Source organism: Tupaia chinensis, unplaced genomic scaffold, assembly GCF_000334495.1.
Source record: "Tupaia chinensis unplaced genomic scaffold, TupChi_1.0 Scaffold000093_1, whole genome shotgun sequence".
Classification (NCBI taxonomy): domain Eukaryota; kingdom Metazoa; phylum Chordata; class Mammalia; order Scandentia; family Tupaiidae; genus Tupaia; species Tupaia belangeri.
In genome coordinates, this window is record NW_006159555.1 from 9,299,083 (window position 1) to 9,316,922 (window position 17,840).

Genomic DNA, 17,840 nt, shown 5'->3' on the forward strand with positions numbered 1-17,840 from the left:
CCAGTACACCAAATTCATCTTCTATTGTAACTACATCTTTAGTTTCAAATGGTTCCAAGGAAGGAGCCAAAAACTCATTTTGCAGTGAGACTTGAGGGCCACTATTATCACATTCTCTATCTTCCTTTACTTCAGAATCTTTATCACTCTCACTGTCAATGGTAATTACAACTGGGGAACGTGAAGCATTATCTCCATGGTGTTTCTTATGCTTCTTTTTGTGTTTCTTCTTTTTCTTTTTATGATGTTTAATTGTATCCGTAGCTTTCCCTTCATAAACTATCTCTACACTTAGGCTTCGGGTCCTCCTTTTTCTTCTCTTGTGTTTTGTCTCTCTGTCTGATGATCGGCTGTCTGAAAAGCTGTCACTCTCATTTTTGTGGTTACCATCCAATTTTGACGAAGATTTTTGGTAATGACTTTCCTTTACTTTGGAAGTAAATTCACGAGACGGTTGAGCCACTTCATTAGTACCCTCCAAATGCCGTGTTTTGTATTTTCTTTTCCCTCCAGGTTTTTCGCTTCTCATTCGGTCAGGCCCAGTAGTAGAAGCAGTCCTTGATCTATTACTAGATAGGCTCCTTGATCTGTGCCTTTCATAGTAGTAGTATTTCCTTTCACTGTGATTATTTTTCTTCCTAGCATTTGTTCTTTCAGAAAAGGACTGAATTCTAAATTCTGGACTTGAAGATTGTCTGGAATAATGCGCTCTGGACAGAGTCCTCCTCCTATAAGATGATTCATAGCCATCCCTTTCCTTGTTTCTACTATAATAAGTATATTCCCACTTATATCTGCTTCCATAATTATTTCGTAAATAATAACGATCTCTATTTCTGCTCCGTGATCTTCTTTTTCCATGATCACTGCTACGAGACCTTGATCTGCTTGTGCTTTCACTACTGAGAGACAGAGTTTGGCTTCTTCTTGACCAACTGCTATCTCTAGTTCTTGATCTTTTTTTGTCTCTTCTTCCTCTAGGTCTGCTACTTTCTCTGCTTCTGGATCGTTTGCTTTTCATTCTTCTTTTCCCATGATGCTTTCTATGATTCTTCTGATCATGTCCACTTCTGCTCTGGGAACGTGAATCTGAACTTCTTGATCTTCCCCTCTTTTTGTGTCTATGGTTATATGGAGAATATACTCTGTCTCCTCTTGTAGATGAACTCAGGTCTCTAGGAGATGACAATGATGTAGATCGTTTCTCTTCCTTCTTTGATTTGATTCTTGTACCAGAGTTGCAATGACCTTTATTACTTTGCTCATCTTTCCCAAGCACAGAGTGTGGAGACGAACATCTACTAACATCACTATCACCAGAACTGTAAGACTGCTCTTGATCTTGTGTCTTCGCTGTCTCTATTTTCTCATAAGAGCCTAACTCCTCAGAATCAGAGGACAGTTCAACAAGTTCTGGGGTCCTCTCAGCTAGTGGTTTAACAAACCCAACAATGACACAATTATCTGAAGAATCATCACTGTCATTATTTAGGTCTTCATTGGTTTGCACCCCTTGTATCTGAGATGTGGCTCCTCCTGTAACAAGTTCTTCATCTGAACTGTCAGAAGTATTTAAAAGGGAAGACATGGCAACATGTACCTGCTCTGAGCTTGAGTAAGATGGTCCTGGAGTTTCATCATCCCATGGTGCTTGACTAACAGTAGCTACATTAATATCCAACTCTTGAGTCTCAGCCTCATCTGGTGATATTGTTATGACTGAAGAATCAGAATGACTTCCTTCTTCATATGAAGGAGCAGGACAATCATAATTGGCATGCTGGTCAAAGGCTGCCATATTAAAAGGAGAGCGAGCAAAACTAATAAATTCATGTATAAAATGTTCAGTTCGATTGAGTAAAAATGGTCTTAAATCAGATACAAATGCCTGACTCTCCAAGTCATAGCGAGTAACATTACTCATAATGATGTGCTGGACTATATTCACTAAAGATCCATGAGCTCCAAAAAGAACTGTAAGTTCCCGTTTTAACCAGGGGACTAATCTGTGTAAGCAAGCTGGATTTCTACGAAAAAATTCAGCAGAAATATCCCTGTAGCGGCCCCCATCTTCAATATTCCTAACTCGAGCACCAGCACGATAGAGAGTTCTTCTAAAATTAATAATATCTTGTTCTTGAATTTTCCTCAAAGATCTTTCATCTGCAGATGTTGGCCTCCTTATTGCAATTTGTCTCATAATATGAGGAATTTCAACATCTCTAGATCTTGTTGAAATACCTAACCCTTCAAATAGTACTCCACTATCTGGTGGAGTAGTTGTTCTTCGATTCACGGTACTACTAGGTGAATAAACAGAAGCATTTCTGTCCCTTGTCATAGTTGTTCGGTAGCGAAATCGCGGACCATCAGGGGTAGCAAAAGAACCATTATATGAAGGCCTTAGGACATACTCCTTGAAGTCATCTTCTGCTCTCACAGAATGGAAAATTGAATCAAAGGGCTGTTTACATAGTGGACATTCAGCTTTGTTTTTTGACCACTCCTGTACACAGCGAAAACAGAATTTATGTAAGCAGCGATCTAAGTAAGATACATTGTCAAATCTATCCAAGCATATAGGACACTTAGAATCAGGAGATGCATCAGCTGGTACTGTCTGCTGCAATTTGCTAGTGCCAGCTTTAGGTGAAAAGTTGTCCATTTTAAATTCCTTAGCAGCTGATGCCATTATCTGCAAAAGGGAAAGAAATATATCAGTAACCTGATAAAAGAACGACTAAATATAAACAAAAACGCAAATAAAGACTCAAAATATACTTTGGTAAAAAAACTTAAGTGATTAATTACTTAATTACAAAAGAACAGTATGGCACAGTAAGATGGTCCATAAACAACAAGCTCTGAAGTTAAGATTTCCTGGGACTGAAGCCTGGTTTCACACTCCCAGTTTGTGAATCAGTTACTATCTCTGAGATTTAATTTTATCCATGGGTCAGTGATAATAGACCCTGCATCAATGGGCTTAAGAAAATGTGAAAAGCTATTATAAAAGGTACCTGTTTACATAGTAAGATCTCAAATATTATGTAACATCTATTTTTTTTTTTTAGAAAAATAACATAACTGAGAGAAACTTGACATGTGGGGGTCTTTAAAAAGTTAATGGAAAATGCATATTATAATAAAACTATGTACCAATTTCAATTTTTTGGCATCAAAATAAACTCATATTTGAACTGCATTTTTCCATAAACTTTTGAAGTTCCCTTGTATAGAAAAGCAAAACCAAAACAAACCACACCAAGTGCCATTTATCTACCACTCATAGTTTCTAGGAACTGCTGAGTCAAGGTTAGCTGCTGCTGTTATTATCACTACACTTTTGTTATTACTTCACTATTGTATTTAGTAATCACTGATTCAGCATTCCTCAGAAGCCATCCTTAACTTTTTCATTTAACCCAAAAGTCAAGCCAAAAACTATCCTGGAATCCTGTTTTCAGTCTCCTCCCCAACTACTTTTCTTGCAAGATCACTAAGCCGTTAAAGATAGCTTTATCAACGTTTATAAATTTACCAGTTTATTCTATTTTATTTATTTATTTTGAGAGGTTTTTGCTATGGGGTGTATGCGCTCACCAGTAAGACAGAGAGACAGAAAGCAAGAAATCACCTCCCGAGGAGATGGCCACGCTGCAATCCTTTCTCCTGCATTTTCCTCTCGGGATCTTGGGCACGCATGCACACGTGCCTGGCGTGAGTTTAAACCACTAGGTCTGGCACTGCAACTACAGTTGACTACATGGAAATCTAGCAACATAGCCATTATACCAACTGCTGGTCCCTAAATTTACCAGTTTATAACAGCTTGTAACTTATAAGTGAATTTTCTAAAGCTGAATCTATATGGATATTCTATATTATCTTATGTATCTTATTATCTTATAAACCTCTCTTTTGCTGCATTCTATAGTAATAATTTATTTATATTAAATACTAGTTTCTTTATATTTCCCTGGGTGTATTATTCACCTTCTACCTCCTCTATCATATGAAGTTCCATCACTGTCAATTGCAGTCAAATTAGTCAAACAATCTTAATATCCTACACAATAGATTCATTGGCATTAACAAACTATAAGAAAATCAATAAAGTCCACAACAAAAACCAATGACTGATTATGAAATGCAAGTATTCCATTTTAAGTTTGAAGTTAACCCTGCTCTCCTAGGACCATTCACAGAACTCTAACTTAAAGAGAATTAATGCTGAACTAATGTTTCTTCAGAGGTCCAGATATCATTAGCCCTGTATTTTCTTGATTGGAAGAGAAAAATCACCATTGTCATAAATATTTAACATGACTTGAAAAGTTTGAGGTGACTTCAAAAATGTCACAGAAAAACAGAATTAACATATGAATCTATATAGAACCCATATAGATTTGTTTTTGGTGTAAGTTTTTGAAATTCAATACACAGTTTTTCAAAATATATATCTCTCACACATACACTCCCCTTTATTTTTAAGAGGTTGTTATAGGGCACGTGTGCTCACCAGAAAGACAGAGACAGTGAGAGAGAAAGCGAGAAACCACCCCCCAGGGCGGATAGCCACACCTCAATCCCTTCTCCTCTCAGGATCTTGGGCACGCACATACACGCGCCTGGCTTGAGTTTAAGCCACCGGGTCTGGGACTCGAACTGCGGTCAACTACATGGGAGTTCAGCGACATAGACATTACGCTACCTGCTGGTCCCACACAGCCCCCTTTTCAAAGAGAGGTTTTTGCTATAGGGCACAAGAGCTCACCAGAGAGAAAGACAGGCAGTGAGAGATTACCCCCCCCCCAGAGGGTTAGGCTCTGCTGCAATCTCCTCCTCCATTCTACTCTTGGGATTTTAGGCACACACACGTGTCTGGCATGAGTTTTAAGCCACTGGATCCAGGATTCAAACCATGGTCGACCACGGGGGAGTCCAGTGATGTAACCATTATGCCATCTACTGGTCCCTTTCACGACCCTTTTAAAAGACATCTTTTAGAATTATAAATATATAATCCTAACTGCTTTTTTGTTGATACAGTCTAACTATAAAGCTTCAATATGGCATGTTTCTGAGCACTTCCCTCTACTTCTAATTTTTTTTAAAAAATATACGCATTCAAGGAGAAAAGAAACCATGAAAATAAAAATCTTTAAGATTGGAGATTGTGTTTTAGAGGGGAGGAATGGAGAAAAGTGGGAAAGGAACTAGAGTTAAAAATGTGGTTTGAAGAGTGATTTCATCTACTGATATAAGTAGCTCTGTAAACCAGAGGAATCCATATTAACCCTAGATTTCAGGTTTTCTCCAGTAGACAAAGCAGGGACTTTGAGACGTGAAAAAGTCATGAATTTAAAGTTAATAACATTTTACTTTGTTTCTTTAAATTTCAAGTTTACTGAACATTTAGAGCTTACATAAAAATTACAACCCAAGATGAATTTATTACAGGAAATGATTAGGTAATAAGCTTGAATTTCAAAATAAAACAAAATCTCAACTAAGCACAACCTTTAGAAAATGCAACCTGCCTTCCCTGCCTTAGTTTTATAAACCTGTTAACCCACTTTGACAAGGATGAGACTAGAGAATGGCTGGTAACATCTTCCAAAATAGGTAAAAGGAACAAGTAAATTAGTAAATTAGAGTTCTTTCTCAAAATTTATACACAGAAATATCTTTACCTACAAAGAATGGTATTCTCCAAAGATACCAGACAATGGTAATGTTAGTACATCATCAATTAAGGAACTACCTGTTCAAAATCATTACTAAACACAAAAAATATTTGTTAAAATACAAACAAAATAGAATTACCCTATGACCCAGCAATACCACACCCAGACAGCTAACCAAGAGAAAGGAAAACATGTCCACAGAAAAACCTGTATGTGAATATTCACAGCAACATTAGTCACAATAGCTCAAAAGTTGAAACTCAAAACATCCAGGTATTGATAAACAGATTTATAAACTGTAGTCTAGTCATACATAGAATATTACAATTTGTTTCAGTTAGCAATAATCACGCCTCGGATACACCTCATTAGCTACGATACTGCCACTGCACAAAGCTAGAATATTACAATTTGTCAATAAAAAGAAATGAAAATACTGATACAAGAGTGCATTAAGAAGTTCTCTTTTTAAGAAAAGAATTATTTAACTTTATTTACTTACTTTTAATTTGACCATAGAGGGACAGAGAGAGAGAGAAAGTGAGAAAGCAAGCTACCAGGCCTGGAACTTGAACCACGGTCAGCCATGTGGGAGTCCAGAACCCTTAACCATTACACCATCTGTCAGCCCCAAAAAGTTCTTGGAAAAATGAAATTAAAATACAAGTTTTTTGGGGGCAGTTTTTTTTTTCATTATACACATTTTCATTAACCTTCTGAAGATCCCCATCATATATGCTACAACATGGATAAACTTTATTATGCTAAATGAAAAAAAAAATCACGAAGAACCACATATTGCATACTACTTATAATAGGTAAATTTATAGAGATGGAAAGTAGATGGTTCCTAGAGGTTAGTAATGAGGTATTTTTGAGGGGATGATAAAAATGATCTACAATTGGGACCAGCAGATGACATAATAGTTACATCACTGGACTCCCACACAGCCGACCGTGGTTCGAGTCCCAAATCATACCAGGTGCCTGTGTGCGCGTGCCCACCCAAGATCCAGAGAGCAGTATGGCCGTCCCCCCAGGGGGTGATTTCTTCCTTTCTGTCTGTGTCTCTGGAGAGCCCATATGCTCTATAGCAAAAATCTCTTAAAAAAAAAAAACCAAAAAACAAAAAACTACAATTATAATGGATCATGATTATGGTTACAGACTCTGTAACTATACTAAAAACAATGAACTACAGTAGACAGGTGATTTTACTGATGTAATATAAATCCCTGACCAATAAAGCTGTTTTAAAATACACATTAAGGCATCTGGAATGACTAAAAGAGTAAGATTGGCTGATTTGCAAGAGGATCTGCATTTAGTTAGCCATGATGGGCCTGGTGGTAGACATGCTAAGTGTAAAAAGTTTTTCTACCCTAGCATTCTAGGAATTAAGATGGCAAACCCATAGAGAAGAAAAGTAAGTTCTTTTGACCCTACTTTCTAAACTGCCTCCCAAATCCTAACTAAAGTTTACCATCTTAAATTGATTAAGACAAATCATTCTCTTTCCCAAATCTTCAAATTTGCTGGTTTTAACAAGGCTAAGAACAATTCATGTCACAAGTAGGGGGAATTCCAGATAATCAATAAGCCCACAACTCTAGGGAAAATGGATGGAGGAGATAAAGAGCCAGGAAGCTGGAATCTAAAAAAGGTAATAGCCTGGACATCTGAAAAACTGCAAATGATACAAAGTAAGATTACAAAGTAAGGAAATAATTACTTGAGAACTGTTCCCCTCTAAAACCACTCATTCCAAATACTCTGGGATACCTCATTACTAACCTCTAGCAACCATCTACTTTCCATCTCTATAAATTTACCTATTATAAATAGTATACAATATGTGGTTCTTTGTGAGTGATTTTTTTTCATTTACCATAATAAAGTTTATCCATGTTATAGCATATATGATGGGGGTCTTCAGAAAGTTAATAAAAATGTGTATAATGAAATAAAACTATGCCCCCCCAAAAACTTGTATTTTAATTTCATTTTTCCAAGAACTTAATGCTTTGGGAAGTAGAAAGCTTTACATTTCTTGAGCTAAAAAAAAAAAAAAAAAAGGCAAAACAACCTTAAATTGTTTTGGGGGTAGTTGTTTCTTAATTTATCTTAAGTAATCTTTAAATTTCCTTCCAAAAAAATTGTATTCTGTTTTTCTCTTAAATCACTATGTCTCATCTCAGCACTGCCTCATCCAGTCTAGGAATCAGAAGCCCAAAAGGAAAGCTGCACTAAATGTGTGAAGAAGTCACAGGCAGGCAAGCCCAGCCCAGGTGTGTAACACTGCACACATAACTCCAACAGTCACAAGTGATCATCGCTTCCTTTGAGAATAGCCACAGGCCAACACTTAAGACAAGCATCATGTGCATTACATAACCACAACGAACTAAAACACCGTTATTCCCATTTCACAGACAGGCTCGGGGGCTAGGGAATCTAGCCAAGGTCACTTTCTGTCAGTGGTGATGCCACATTTCACTCAGAGGTTTTTTATTTTCCCCACAGACCAACCTGTTTCCAGTACATGGCTAGGCTCGCGACCCTCAAGGGCTCTTCTTGGAAACGCAACCCTCACCCGCCCACCGGAAGAAATCCACAGGTGAGTCGCAGGAGCCGCCGCCTGCACAGGCCCCGACTGCCCCCTTAGGCCGAAACCGCAGCCCCTTGGTTCCCGGGCCTCGCTCCAGGCGGGAGCGTCGGCTCGCCCAGCCCTTCCGACCCCCGTGTCCCATTGTTCCCAATCTCACTCACCTCAGGAGACGCCGGCGCAGGCCCGGCTGAGGCGCTTGTGATAAGCTCTCGACGGCCCAAAAAGCTCGGTCGGTGACGGCAGGATCCGCGAAGACGTACTCGACGACTTCTCCGCCTCCCCTCAGGCGCCGGATCAGACGGGGGCGCTTCACCCTCCTCGCGAGACAGCGGAGACCCTGGCGGCGGCTTCGACCCCTGTGACGTAAAGCGCTCATCACCAATGGCAACCTTGGGGCGGGGCAGAAAGCGAGCCCCACCCCCAGCTGCCGGCGCGTCAAAACACAACCCCCGCCTTGGTAAACGCCTGCGCAGTAGACGCGCGGCTGCACAGGGGGCGGGGCCTCGGGCGCTCCGGCCCGAAACCTTGCCCTGCCCCCACCGCCGGGCCCAAACCACGAAAGCGGAGACCCTGGATGGCAGAAATCAGTACCACCACCATCATTCTGGTTATTAGTTGTGGGAGCTACAGAGGCAGTTACCTGACTTTCGCGCCTAACTTACCCGGAAAACTCAATCACTAGCTTGATCTTAATAAACCTCAACAAACTCTGAGAAGTTGCTAAAATTCTAGTGAACAGATAAGGGAACTGTTAATCGGAGATTAAGTCTCACCTTCGATTGCACAGTTAGGAAGTAACACCCGGATTCGAATGGGATTCAAAACCAGGCCCCAACCAGTAGCCTACAAAGTCTTCGGAGTGAGAGCTACTCCAGTCTGGGGAGAAACAGGGTGGTCTGAACTCTTCCTCAGTTAACTTTTTTTTTAACCTCAAAGAACTGCTTTTCCCTTTCTAACTCCATGAAATCCGGATTCAAATCCTAAAACGATACCTCAGATATAGAGAACGCCTGAACCTGACGTGGCCATTAGCACATTCTACTACGCAGGCCTCCAACGGGAGCGTTCCCAATATTCTAGAGCTGAACTTCGTAAACTCGCGTGCCAAACTGCTGTGCTTTCGGCTTAATCTTTCACACACGTGCCATTCTAAGCACATAAGGAACAAATACTTGTTGACTGGTACGTACCTTGTGCCGGGTAATACGTACCACGTATTTCTTAAACACATATTTACTTCAACAAGCTATTGCTAAAATAGCTCAAGTTTCTTTAAGAAAGGTTCAATTAGCATGGATTCCCACAGCAATCCGTCACTGTTATATAAAGTGGTATTCTTATTTATGCCAGGTCAAACGTTTATCCATGTTGTGTGGGAACGGATGTACGGATGTGAGGGCAAAGGGAAGCTAATTCTTTCAGGGTTAGAGGTCGAATATAATTAAAACATGCATAATTTTAATATAAACTTTTAAGTACACAGGTAGACTCATCCTGTATTAATAATGCACTATATCTTAAATCAACAAAAAAAGGTGGAACAGCTCATCGACCCCCTCAGACGACAAAAAGACGGTTTTTAGCCCACTTTCCGGTTTTTTCATTCCCTCCCTGAAAGGCGGGCTTGGCCCCATCACATGACGCTGCTGCCAACCCTGGGCGGAAGAAGCCAGCTCCGCCGACCGCAAAGGCTCCAGAAAGCGAGTGGGCGGGCATTCGTGCCCGGCTGAAAGATGGCCGCTGCCAGCCGACAGCCATCACCCGGGAGGTTACTGTAACTCCCGCGGCTTCCACCCGGGCCCGCCGACTGCCGCCGCTTCCTTACCATGAAGCCAGTGAGTCGCCGCACCCTGGACTGGATTTATTCAGTGGTAGGTCCGGGTTCTGGTGGGGCTTCACGGAGTCGACTCCCAGGGTCCGCAGGCAGAAGGGCCCCTACTTCTTCAGCTCCCAGGAACTCCAAAATCCATTTCTGAATTAAGCAGCTCACTCCCACTCCTCGACTCCGCCTCTTCCTGGAGGACACAGTCTTCCGCTTCTTACGTAACGGCTCCTGGCTGTACTCCCCATGGAAACCCGTTTACTTGTTTGTCCTTATAATTCACACCTTAGCAACGACACATGGCAACAGGACAGGGGTGGTGGGGAGTAGTACCGCTCACGTATAGTAATTTTTTTGATTCTGATTTTTTTGGTTTGTTTTTAGTTGCTGCTTGCGATCGTGTTACTCTCCTGGGGATTCATAATCTATGCATCAACAGTAGCTGCCCAGCGACAGCTAAGGAAGGAATACCCTGACAAGTCTTTGGAATAAGTGAAAACAGTTTGTGATTCCTCTGGGCTTAATTCTCTGCAATACAGTTATTTTCTTATTTGACACCTATGTAGATTTAAACGTAAAATTTATAATACAAAATTTTCTAAGTTTATTTTTGTATAGTTCTTTATAATAATCACTGATATGCTAATTTTTAAAATATTGACACTTAGAGATTTTAGTCTACTATGTTCTCATTTGACAAAGGCAGCCTAGATCTGACAGCATTTAAGTATCAGATAAAGAATAGAGTAACAAGCTTTTCAATCTGTTACTAAAAATACTTTTAAAATGCTTCAGAAAGCCTTCTTAAAATCAAAAGTGTATTGTTATACTTATTGGAACAATTCACCGTGTTGCATGCCCTCATACCAAATTACAGTACTGCAGTAAGAAAAAATGTATCATGTGACTACATCTCTACATCCTGTTTTCCAACTTAATGCTTACTAAAAGTAGGTGGTCGTTCAATATCATTTGTTTAGAATGTCTAGTTTTAACTTATTGTCAAATTATTCAGTGTCAGGGTCAGCAGGTGGCATAGTGGTTAAGGTGCTGGACTCCCCTGTGGGGGTTGGAGTCCCAGACCCAGCAGTTTGAAACTCATGCTGGTCATGCATGCGTGCATCTCCAAAAATCCCTAAAGGAGAAGGGAAGAGAAGGAATTGTAGTGTGGCCATCCCCCAGGGGGGTAATTCCTCACTTTCTCCCTCTCTGTCTCTATGGCAAGTGCCTTATAGCAAAAATCTCTTTAAAAAAAGAAAAAGTATTCAGAGTGTCAAATCGTACAATGTTTGGGAAGAAATATGCCAACCTTTTTCTGAGAGTAAACTTTATTAAAATTACTTTTCAAGAGTATATTTCATATTGCAGTAATGTAGGAACCAAGTTGGGCTCATAGGCCTTTGAAATTGTTAAGCAATCTTCAATGATGTTGATCAGGAAATTCTTTCATTGGTGGAATTATTTCTCCAGTTTCCAGAATTGTATCACCCTAGGAAAACAAAGAAGTGTTTAGTAGAAAAATCTTCAGTCTACAGAGATGGGTAGTTCTATTCTGTTCCGTGTTAGTCAGACCTTACATGGAATATCTAATTGAACTCTTGTATTCACTTTGAAAGGGACTTAGACAAAGTAGAAATTGTCTAAAGATGAACAACCAGTATTCAAAATATTAAAATACAGTGAAAAAATAGGGGATGTTTCACTCAGAAGGAAAATAACCAGAAAGGACATGAAAGTTGTGTTCTCCAAGGGATAAAAAGATAATCTTTAATTTGTATCGCCCCAAGAAATAGAAACCTTAGGAACAAATTGCAGGGAAGCATGCATCTTCAATACAAGGAAGTAATTCCCAGCAACTGAATGTGTTACACAATCACCAGTTTTCCCTTAGACACTAGAGACATAATGCAAACATTGGCTGGGCATCTAACCCAGGTGACTTTTCAGACCTAATACAATGTGTGGTCCAAAGGATATGGGCTTTAAAGCCAGAACCAAATGGTGAGAATCTTGGAGCCTCCACTGACGAGCTGTATACTTTCAGGCAAATTACCTAGCTTCACTTTCAGCTATGTGTTTAATATATTCCCTGTCAGCCTGACAATCCCTGAATGACTTGGTAGAGTAGAATTATCCCTATTTCAACTACCTGCCATTCCCTGACCTCATATTGCTCAGAACTATTATCTAATAAAGAAATAAACCTTTATTATATTTAAGCCATTATACATCTGGGGGACAATTTGTTACCACAACCAGCTCTAACACAGCAATCACTACCTTGAAATAGTACTAGTGCTACTGTAATAAAAACCAAACTGTTGCACTACTCAGCTTGGCACTGTGGTGGGAAAGACACTGGCAATGGGAGGCTAAAAGATGGAAACAAAAGGCAGTGGCAAACTAAAATGTCTTCTAAAGTAACTTGGATATAGACTGCCTAATGAACTTGAGAGTCTAAGACAAATATCTGGAAAAAAGTTATGTTTGCATAGTACTGGCTGCCTTAGGAATGTACTTTAATGAAACAAGATTAGGTGAATGTGGCTAATTTGGAGAGGAGAAATAAAAATGGAGTGAATGTAAAACATTGGAATTTTATAACATTACTGGAAAGTAGATTGTTTCTGAATCTTTAAATAGTAAGAGATTCTGAGCAACAGATGCTCAATAACTCAGTAAACAGAGGAATTCAGCCCTATGACAAAAATCAGTTGAAAGTTACAGTGGCCTTTGAATCATTGTGTTTCAGATGGCATCCACTGAGTTGAGAGAGGTAGAAGCATGAGGACAAAGAAATCAGAGAACCTGATGACTATATTATATACAGACATTGCCATATGGGATTGTCTTGAAGCAAACTTACACCTACTTTTCTTTCCATGCCTATCAAATGCTGAGGGAAATGAATAGTCAAAGAAACCAAATAGCTAGACTAAACAAGACTGTTAATGTCTAAAATTAAAACAACCCATGGCACTCAACCTTCTGTGAGCAGAAAGCAAATTCTGAAGGCTATACAAGCCCTAAGGAGGGCATGCTTCTCAATACCCATTTAGATGTGGTCTAGGTTGACAAAAACAACCTATGGCACAGAGCAGGGGTCAGGAAGAACAAAGGTATTCCTTGCAGGAAACAAAATCACTGCCCATTCAAGTGACTTCCCACACAGAGAGGTTAGGAATCCTTACAACATTTGACCAGGAAGATTTCAAGATATCTAGGATAGAGACTGCTGTGTTTCTCAAATTGCCTATGGAACAATGGCTGTAGTTGGGGGGGCATGGGATACAGTTAACTTGTCTTCTTAGTTCATTGATCCTCAAATTAAGAGAAGTCGTATCTAAACCTGAGATTCTAATGGACTTCATCTGGAGACCTTGGATTTTGGGGTTGGCTGCAGTGATGGAATGGGACTTTGGGATTTCTCCCTAGGGGATGAATTGAGCATTATGTGTGAGAAGAGAAGGAAGCAAAGAGCAACTTGGTGACTAGAAGGGTGGGCTATGGCAGAGATTCCATGCATGGAGTCTGGGAAGTAGCAAAGAGCACATAGATATCTGGGACTAGTGAATGAATTCTGGCTAGTAGGATCTGAGAAGTAATATGAGCTACTTCCAAGCTTAAACCTTAAAACATCCTGAGACACCCAGTGCTTTCTTCCCCTACCACAGTCTTTGAAGCCTCATCTTCTAGAGGCACAGCTATAACATCAAGAATAGTCACCTGATTTAAACTCATCTGTGATGTCAATAACAATTAAACATTTTTGTGTACGGCCAGCTACACAGTTTGAATCCTGGCCCTAAAAGGATGAAATATGTATCAGGCATGTGTGCGTGTATGCCCCAAATCCCAACAGGATGGAGAAGAAGAGAGAAGTTGCAGCATTACCATACCCGATTGGTGGTGGTGGTGGGGGGGTGCTTTCTCCCTCCCTCTCTATCTCTGAAGGGTACATGTGGCTTCAGGTAAATTAAAAGAGAAAAAGGAAAAGAAAGAAAAGGAAGGAAGGAAGGCTTGTTAAGCCACTGAGATTTTAGAACATAACCTATTCTAAAAATGTATGTACAAATGGGCATTCTTCAGTTTCTCAAGAGGGAAGATTCTCAAAGGGATCAATGGCACAGAAACAGAAATGAACCACAGTAGCAAAAAGTACAGAAAAATGAGAAATGTTATAGAATCACTATACTGATGTGGTCTTCTTCCTTTGAACAGCAATGGCAAAACAAATAGAAAAACAGAAGTCTGAATAAATATAAATTATATACCTGATAAAATCAACAAGATTTTGAATTTCATATTTTGAGACTACTTAGTCCCTGACACACATCAATTATACAATGAAATAAGAAAAGAAATTCCCTAGTACTTCCTAAAGCAGAGTTCCCATTGGGATGGTTAGTCAATTTGGGTGGTTCTCCCTAAAATTCCCTCTGTTAACAATCAATTACTATGACTATATCACTGGACTTAAGCAAGAATCTATGCTAAGTTTTGTTTTTCAAAATGATCAGATTTGGAGTTGTAGTAGTTCATTATCTGTGATGAGAAGTAGACAAGAACATAGCATATATTTTACTTATATATGTTATATTAAATAATAAGGGCCAATAATAATGGCTAAATAATAACCTCACAAATAGCCAATAAAAATACCACCGAACTACTGAGTAAACTTTTTTCCTTTTTTTTTTTTTTGTTGTTATTGTTGTAGGACACGTGTGCTCGCCAAAGAGACAGAGAAAGGGTAAGTCCTTTCTCTACTGCCCTACCAGGATTTTGGGCACACACGCACCATGCCTAGCATGATTTTCAAGCTGATAGTTGGAGAACCACTCAGCTGGTCCTATCAGATCCAGTGTCTTAACCTCCACACCACCTGCTGGTATGGGGCAAACTTTTAATGTTGAATTAATACATTTTAAACTAATATATGGCTTAAATATTTATAGTATAATATTTAAAACACACATTAGTGAATTTTAAATTCACAAATGGAGAGCTTAGGATCAAACCTTGAAAATTAGGTATAAAACCAGGAGATTTGGAGCTGAACAGAATTCAGTTGCTGACACCATGCTTTGGCATCTGCTTAGTCTAGTGCTGAAGTCCTTACCCAGCATCAAATGGCACCAGTGAAAAACTGTTGGCACCTTCAACTCACTTTTGGATGATCAGGATCATAAAATAAATTTTATGGTCAGGATGAGAAGTGTGCCTACTTCCCATCTTCAACAGTAGTCACTACCTCACACTATTTCCTCCTTTTTGTTATGGTTCTTGTTTTCCTTTGTTTATAAGCATATACAAAACTGGTACTTAAAATGACAGAAAGAAAGGAACATTTTAGTCTAATGACCACTTGGGGAATAGAGTAAGAAGAGAGAAAAGTAATGAACAAAAGAAAAACCAGAGAAGTATTAAGACTTACTGGAAATATCCTGGGCTTCGTTTCAACAATGGCATATGGTTTTGTCTGCAATAAAAATAACTGTTAATTATGGTTTAAGAGTTTCTATTAAATAGGCATCTCAGAAGCAACCAGATCTAACACTTAACTTCCTCCAACCCAAAACTGCTCCTCTCGAAGTTCTCTATTTCAGTAAATGGCATTTTCATCCTCTCCACTTAGAAAAGCCGAAAATGATTCCTCAGCAGTTCCTGTTGGTTGTACCTTGAAAACGTACCCTAAATCCAGCAGCTGCTTATCACCTCTAATACTACCACCTTTACCTAAGCCTCTATCATTTTTCAACCTGAACTACTGCAATTGTACTCACCAGCCTCCCTGCTTCCACTCATGCCCTCCTGCAGTCCATGCTCCCACACTGCAGGCAAAGTAGAGTGATCCTTTTAAGATGTACCACTCTTCTGCTCAAAGTTCCACAATTTTTAGAGAAAAAGCTGAAGTTTGGCTGCGATCTCCAAGACCTTACATGACCTACTCTTGATAAAAATAACTTTCATTGACAGAAAATAATACTTTTGTTCTCTAGGGCCTAACATGCCAAAAGAGTAAAACACCAAGACTTTTAATGATAAAAAGTGGCCTATGGATAAACAAGTTTTTAAAAGTCCAACAACAATAGAATGTAAATTATTCTCTGATTCTCAGAGATATAAGGCATTAGCCCTCTTTAATGGTTGCAGGAAGATTTTCTGTTGGTTTATACACTTTAACCCTATCATATCCCAGTAATCTCATGTTTCTAACATATTAGACAGGCCATGTCTGATTGGACATCCACAGAAACTACTATGGTAGGACATGATCCTAAACAAATTTACCTCCTCTCCATCACCAGAAAGCCCTTTTCTCCAAATACCTACATATAACCCTCAAGTCTACACATTTACAATAGAAAATTACTCTGAACTTAGATTTTAATCCCAGGTTAATCAGCTGATCACTTCAGGTGTTTCTTCCTTTAAAAAGTGTCCTCTTGGTTTCACTTTTCTTTTTTATCCATTATCGTCACCCTAACCTGATTCTCATCAGCTAACAGCTACTAAACAGCAAAAGCCTCTAGCTGATTTCCCAGATGTCAGAGCCTTCCTCCCTTCTACTCACTTTACTTATCAATGATTTCCTATGTTTTCTTCGATATAGGCATACTTCCCATCTTATTGCACTTTACAGATACTGCATTTTTTACACACTGAAAGTTTGTGGAAATCTGCATTGAGCAAGTTAATCGGCTTCTGTTATGGTTTCAATATTAGTCTATCCCCAAAGGTTTGGGAATGTGGTTCCCAATGTAATAATGTTAAGAAGTGGTGAACATAGGGCGAGCAGGTTGCATAGTGGTTAAGGCACTGGACTCCCACATGGCCAACTGCAGTTTGAGTACTCCTAGACCTTCTGGCTTGAAAATTATACCAGAAATATGTGCATGTGTGCCCAAAATCCCAGGAGGAGAAGGGATTGTGGTATGGCCATTCCCACTAAGGGATGATTTCTCACTTCCTCTCTCACTGTCTCTCTGGCAAGTATAAGTGCCCTATTGCAAAATCTTAAAAAAAAAAAAAAAAAAAAAAGGGTGAACTGCCTAATGGGCAGTGATTGGATCATGACGGCTAGATCACATGAGGAATGGATCAATGCTGTCTCACGAGAGATCAAATTCTATTTCTTCTAAGAAAGGGTTAGTTCTCATAAGAGTGGGTTGTTATAAAAGGAAGATGACTGTCCCTGGGTTGTAGTCTGCACATGCCTACCATCTTCTCTGCTTCTGTCAGCTATGATGGCTGTGATGAAGGCTGGCCTGATGCTAGTCCTATGCCTTTAGACTTTCTAGCCACCAGAATCATGAGTCATATAAACCTTTTTTTCATTATATATCACTCAGTCTCATGCAATCTGTTAATGACACAAGAGTATCATTTTTCTAATAGCATGTGTTTACTTTCATGTCTCTTTTTACATAATTCTTACAATAATTCATACTTTCCTTTATTACTATATCTATTATGGTGATTATGATAAGTGATCTTTGATGCCACTATTTTAGTTATTTTGGGGGCACCACAAAGTACACCCATATAAGACAGCAAAATTAATTGATAAATATTGTATGTGTTAGAACTGCTCCAGCAAACAGCCATTCACCCATCTCTGTCCCTCTCCTCAGGCCTTCCTCTTCCCTGAGACACACAATATTTAAAGTAGGCCAACTAATGACCCTACAATGGCCTCTAAGTGTTCGAGGGAAAG

At 39.4% G+C, this 17,840-nt stretch overlaps 3 protein-coding genes and 1 pseudogene across 5 annotated transcripts in view; 1 reads left to right on the forward strand and 3 right to left on the reverse strand.

Annotated features, from left to right (window-relative positions):
- Positions 1-10,243, reverse strand: part of TOPORS (TOP1 binding arginine/serine rich protein, E3 ubiquitin ligase) — a 10,514-nt gene extending 271 nt beyond the window's left edge. Inside the window, 3 exon segments of the mRNA XM_006172405.3 lie at positions 1-2,695; positions 8,460-8,654; positions 10,124-10,243. The exon segment at positions 1-2,695 is cut by the window's left edge and continues 2 nt beyond it. Of these exon segments, the coding sequence (XP_006172467.1) occupies positions 1-2,695; positions 8,460-8,654; positions 10,124-10,126 (2,893 nt within the window). The 5' untranslated portion in view covers positions 10,127-10,243.
- The window catches only part of TZMP1 (transition zone microprotein 1), a 19,241-nt gene extending 8,514 nt beyond the window's left edge, over positions 1-10,727 (forward strand). The window contains exons 2-5 of one of the 3 annotated variants that reach the window (XR_003548505.1): positions 8,214-8,307; positions 8,465-9,480; positions 9,917-10,169; positions 10,505-10,727. Coding sequence is in view for 2 of the 3 variants with exons in the window: in XM_027769797.1 (XP_027625598.1) it covers positions 8,233-8,307; positions 9,917-10,279 (438 nt within the window). In the remaining variant the exon portion in view is untranslated. Of the gene's footprint in view, positions 1-8,213; positions 8,308-8,464; positions 9,481-9,916; positions 10,310-10,504 lie in introns of those variants that run through there. The other 2 variants (XM_027769798.1, XM_027769797.1) reach the window with 2 other exon arrangements.
- Positions 5,922-6,088, reverse strand: LOC114006856 (uncharacterized; annotated as a pseudogene).
- Positions 10,728-11,430: 703 nt separating the features above from the next.
- Positions 11,431-17,840, reverse strand: part of NDUFB6 (NADH:ubiquinone oxidoreductase subunit B6) — a 14,121-nt gene continuing 7,711 nt past the window's right edge. Inside the window, exons 3-4 of the mRNA XM_006143092.3 lie at positions 15,558-15,602; positions 11,431-11,609 (exon numbers count right to left, since the gene is read on the reverse strand). Coding sequence (XP_006143154.1) covers positions 11,541-11,609; positions 15,558-15,602 — 114 coding nt within the window. The 3' untranslated portion in view covers positions 11,431-11,540. The remainder of the gene's footprint in view (positions 11,610-15,557; positions 15,603-17,840) is intronic.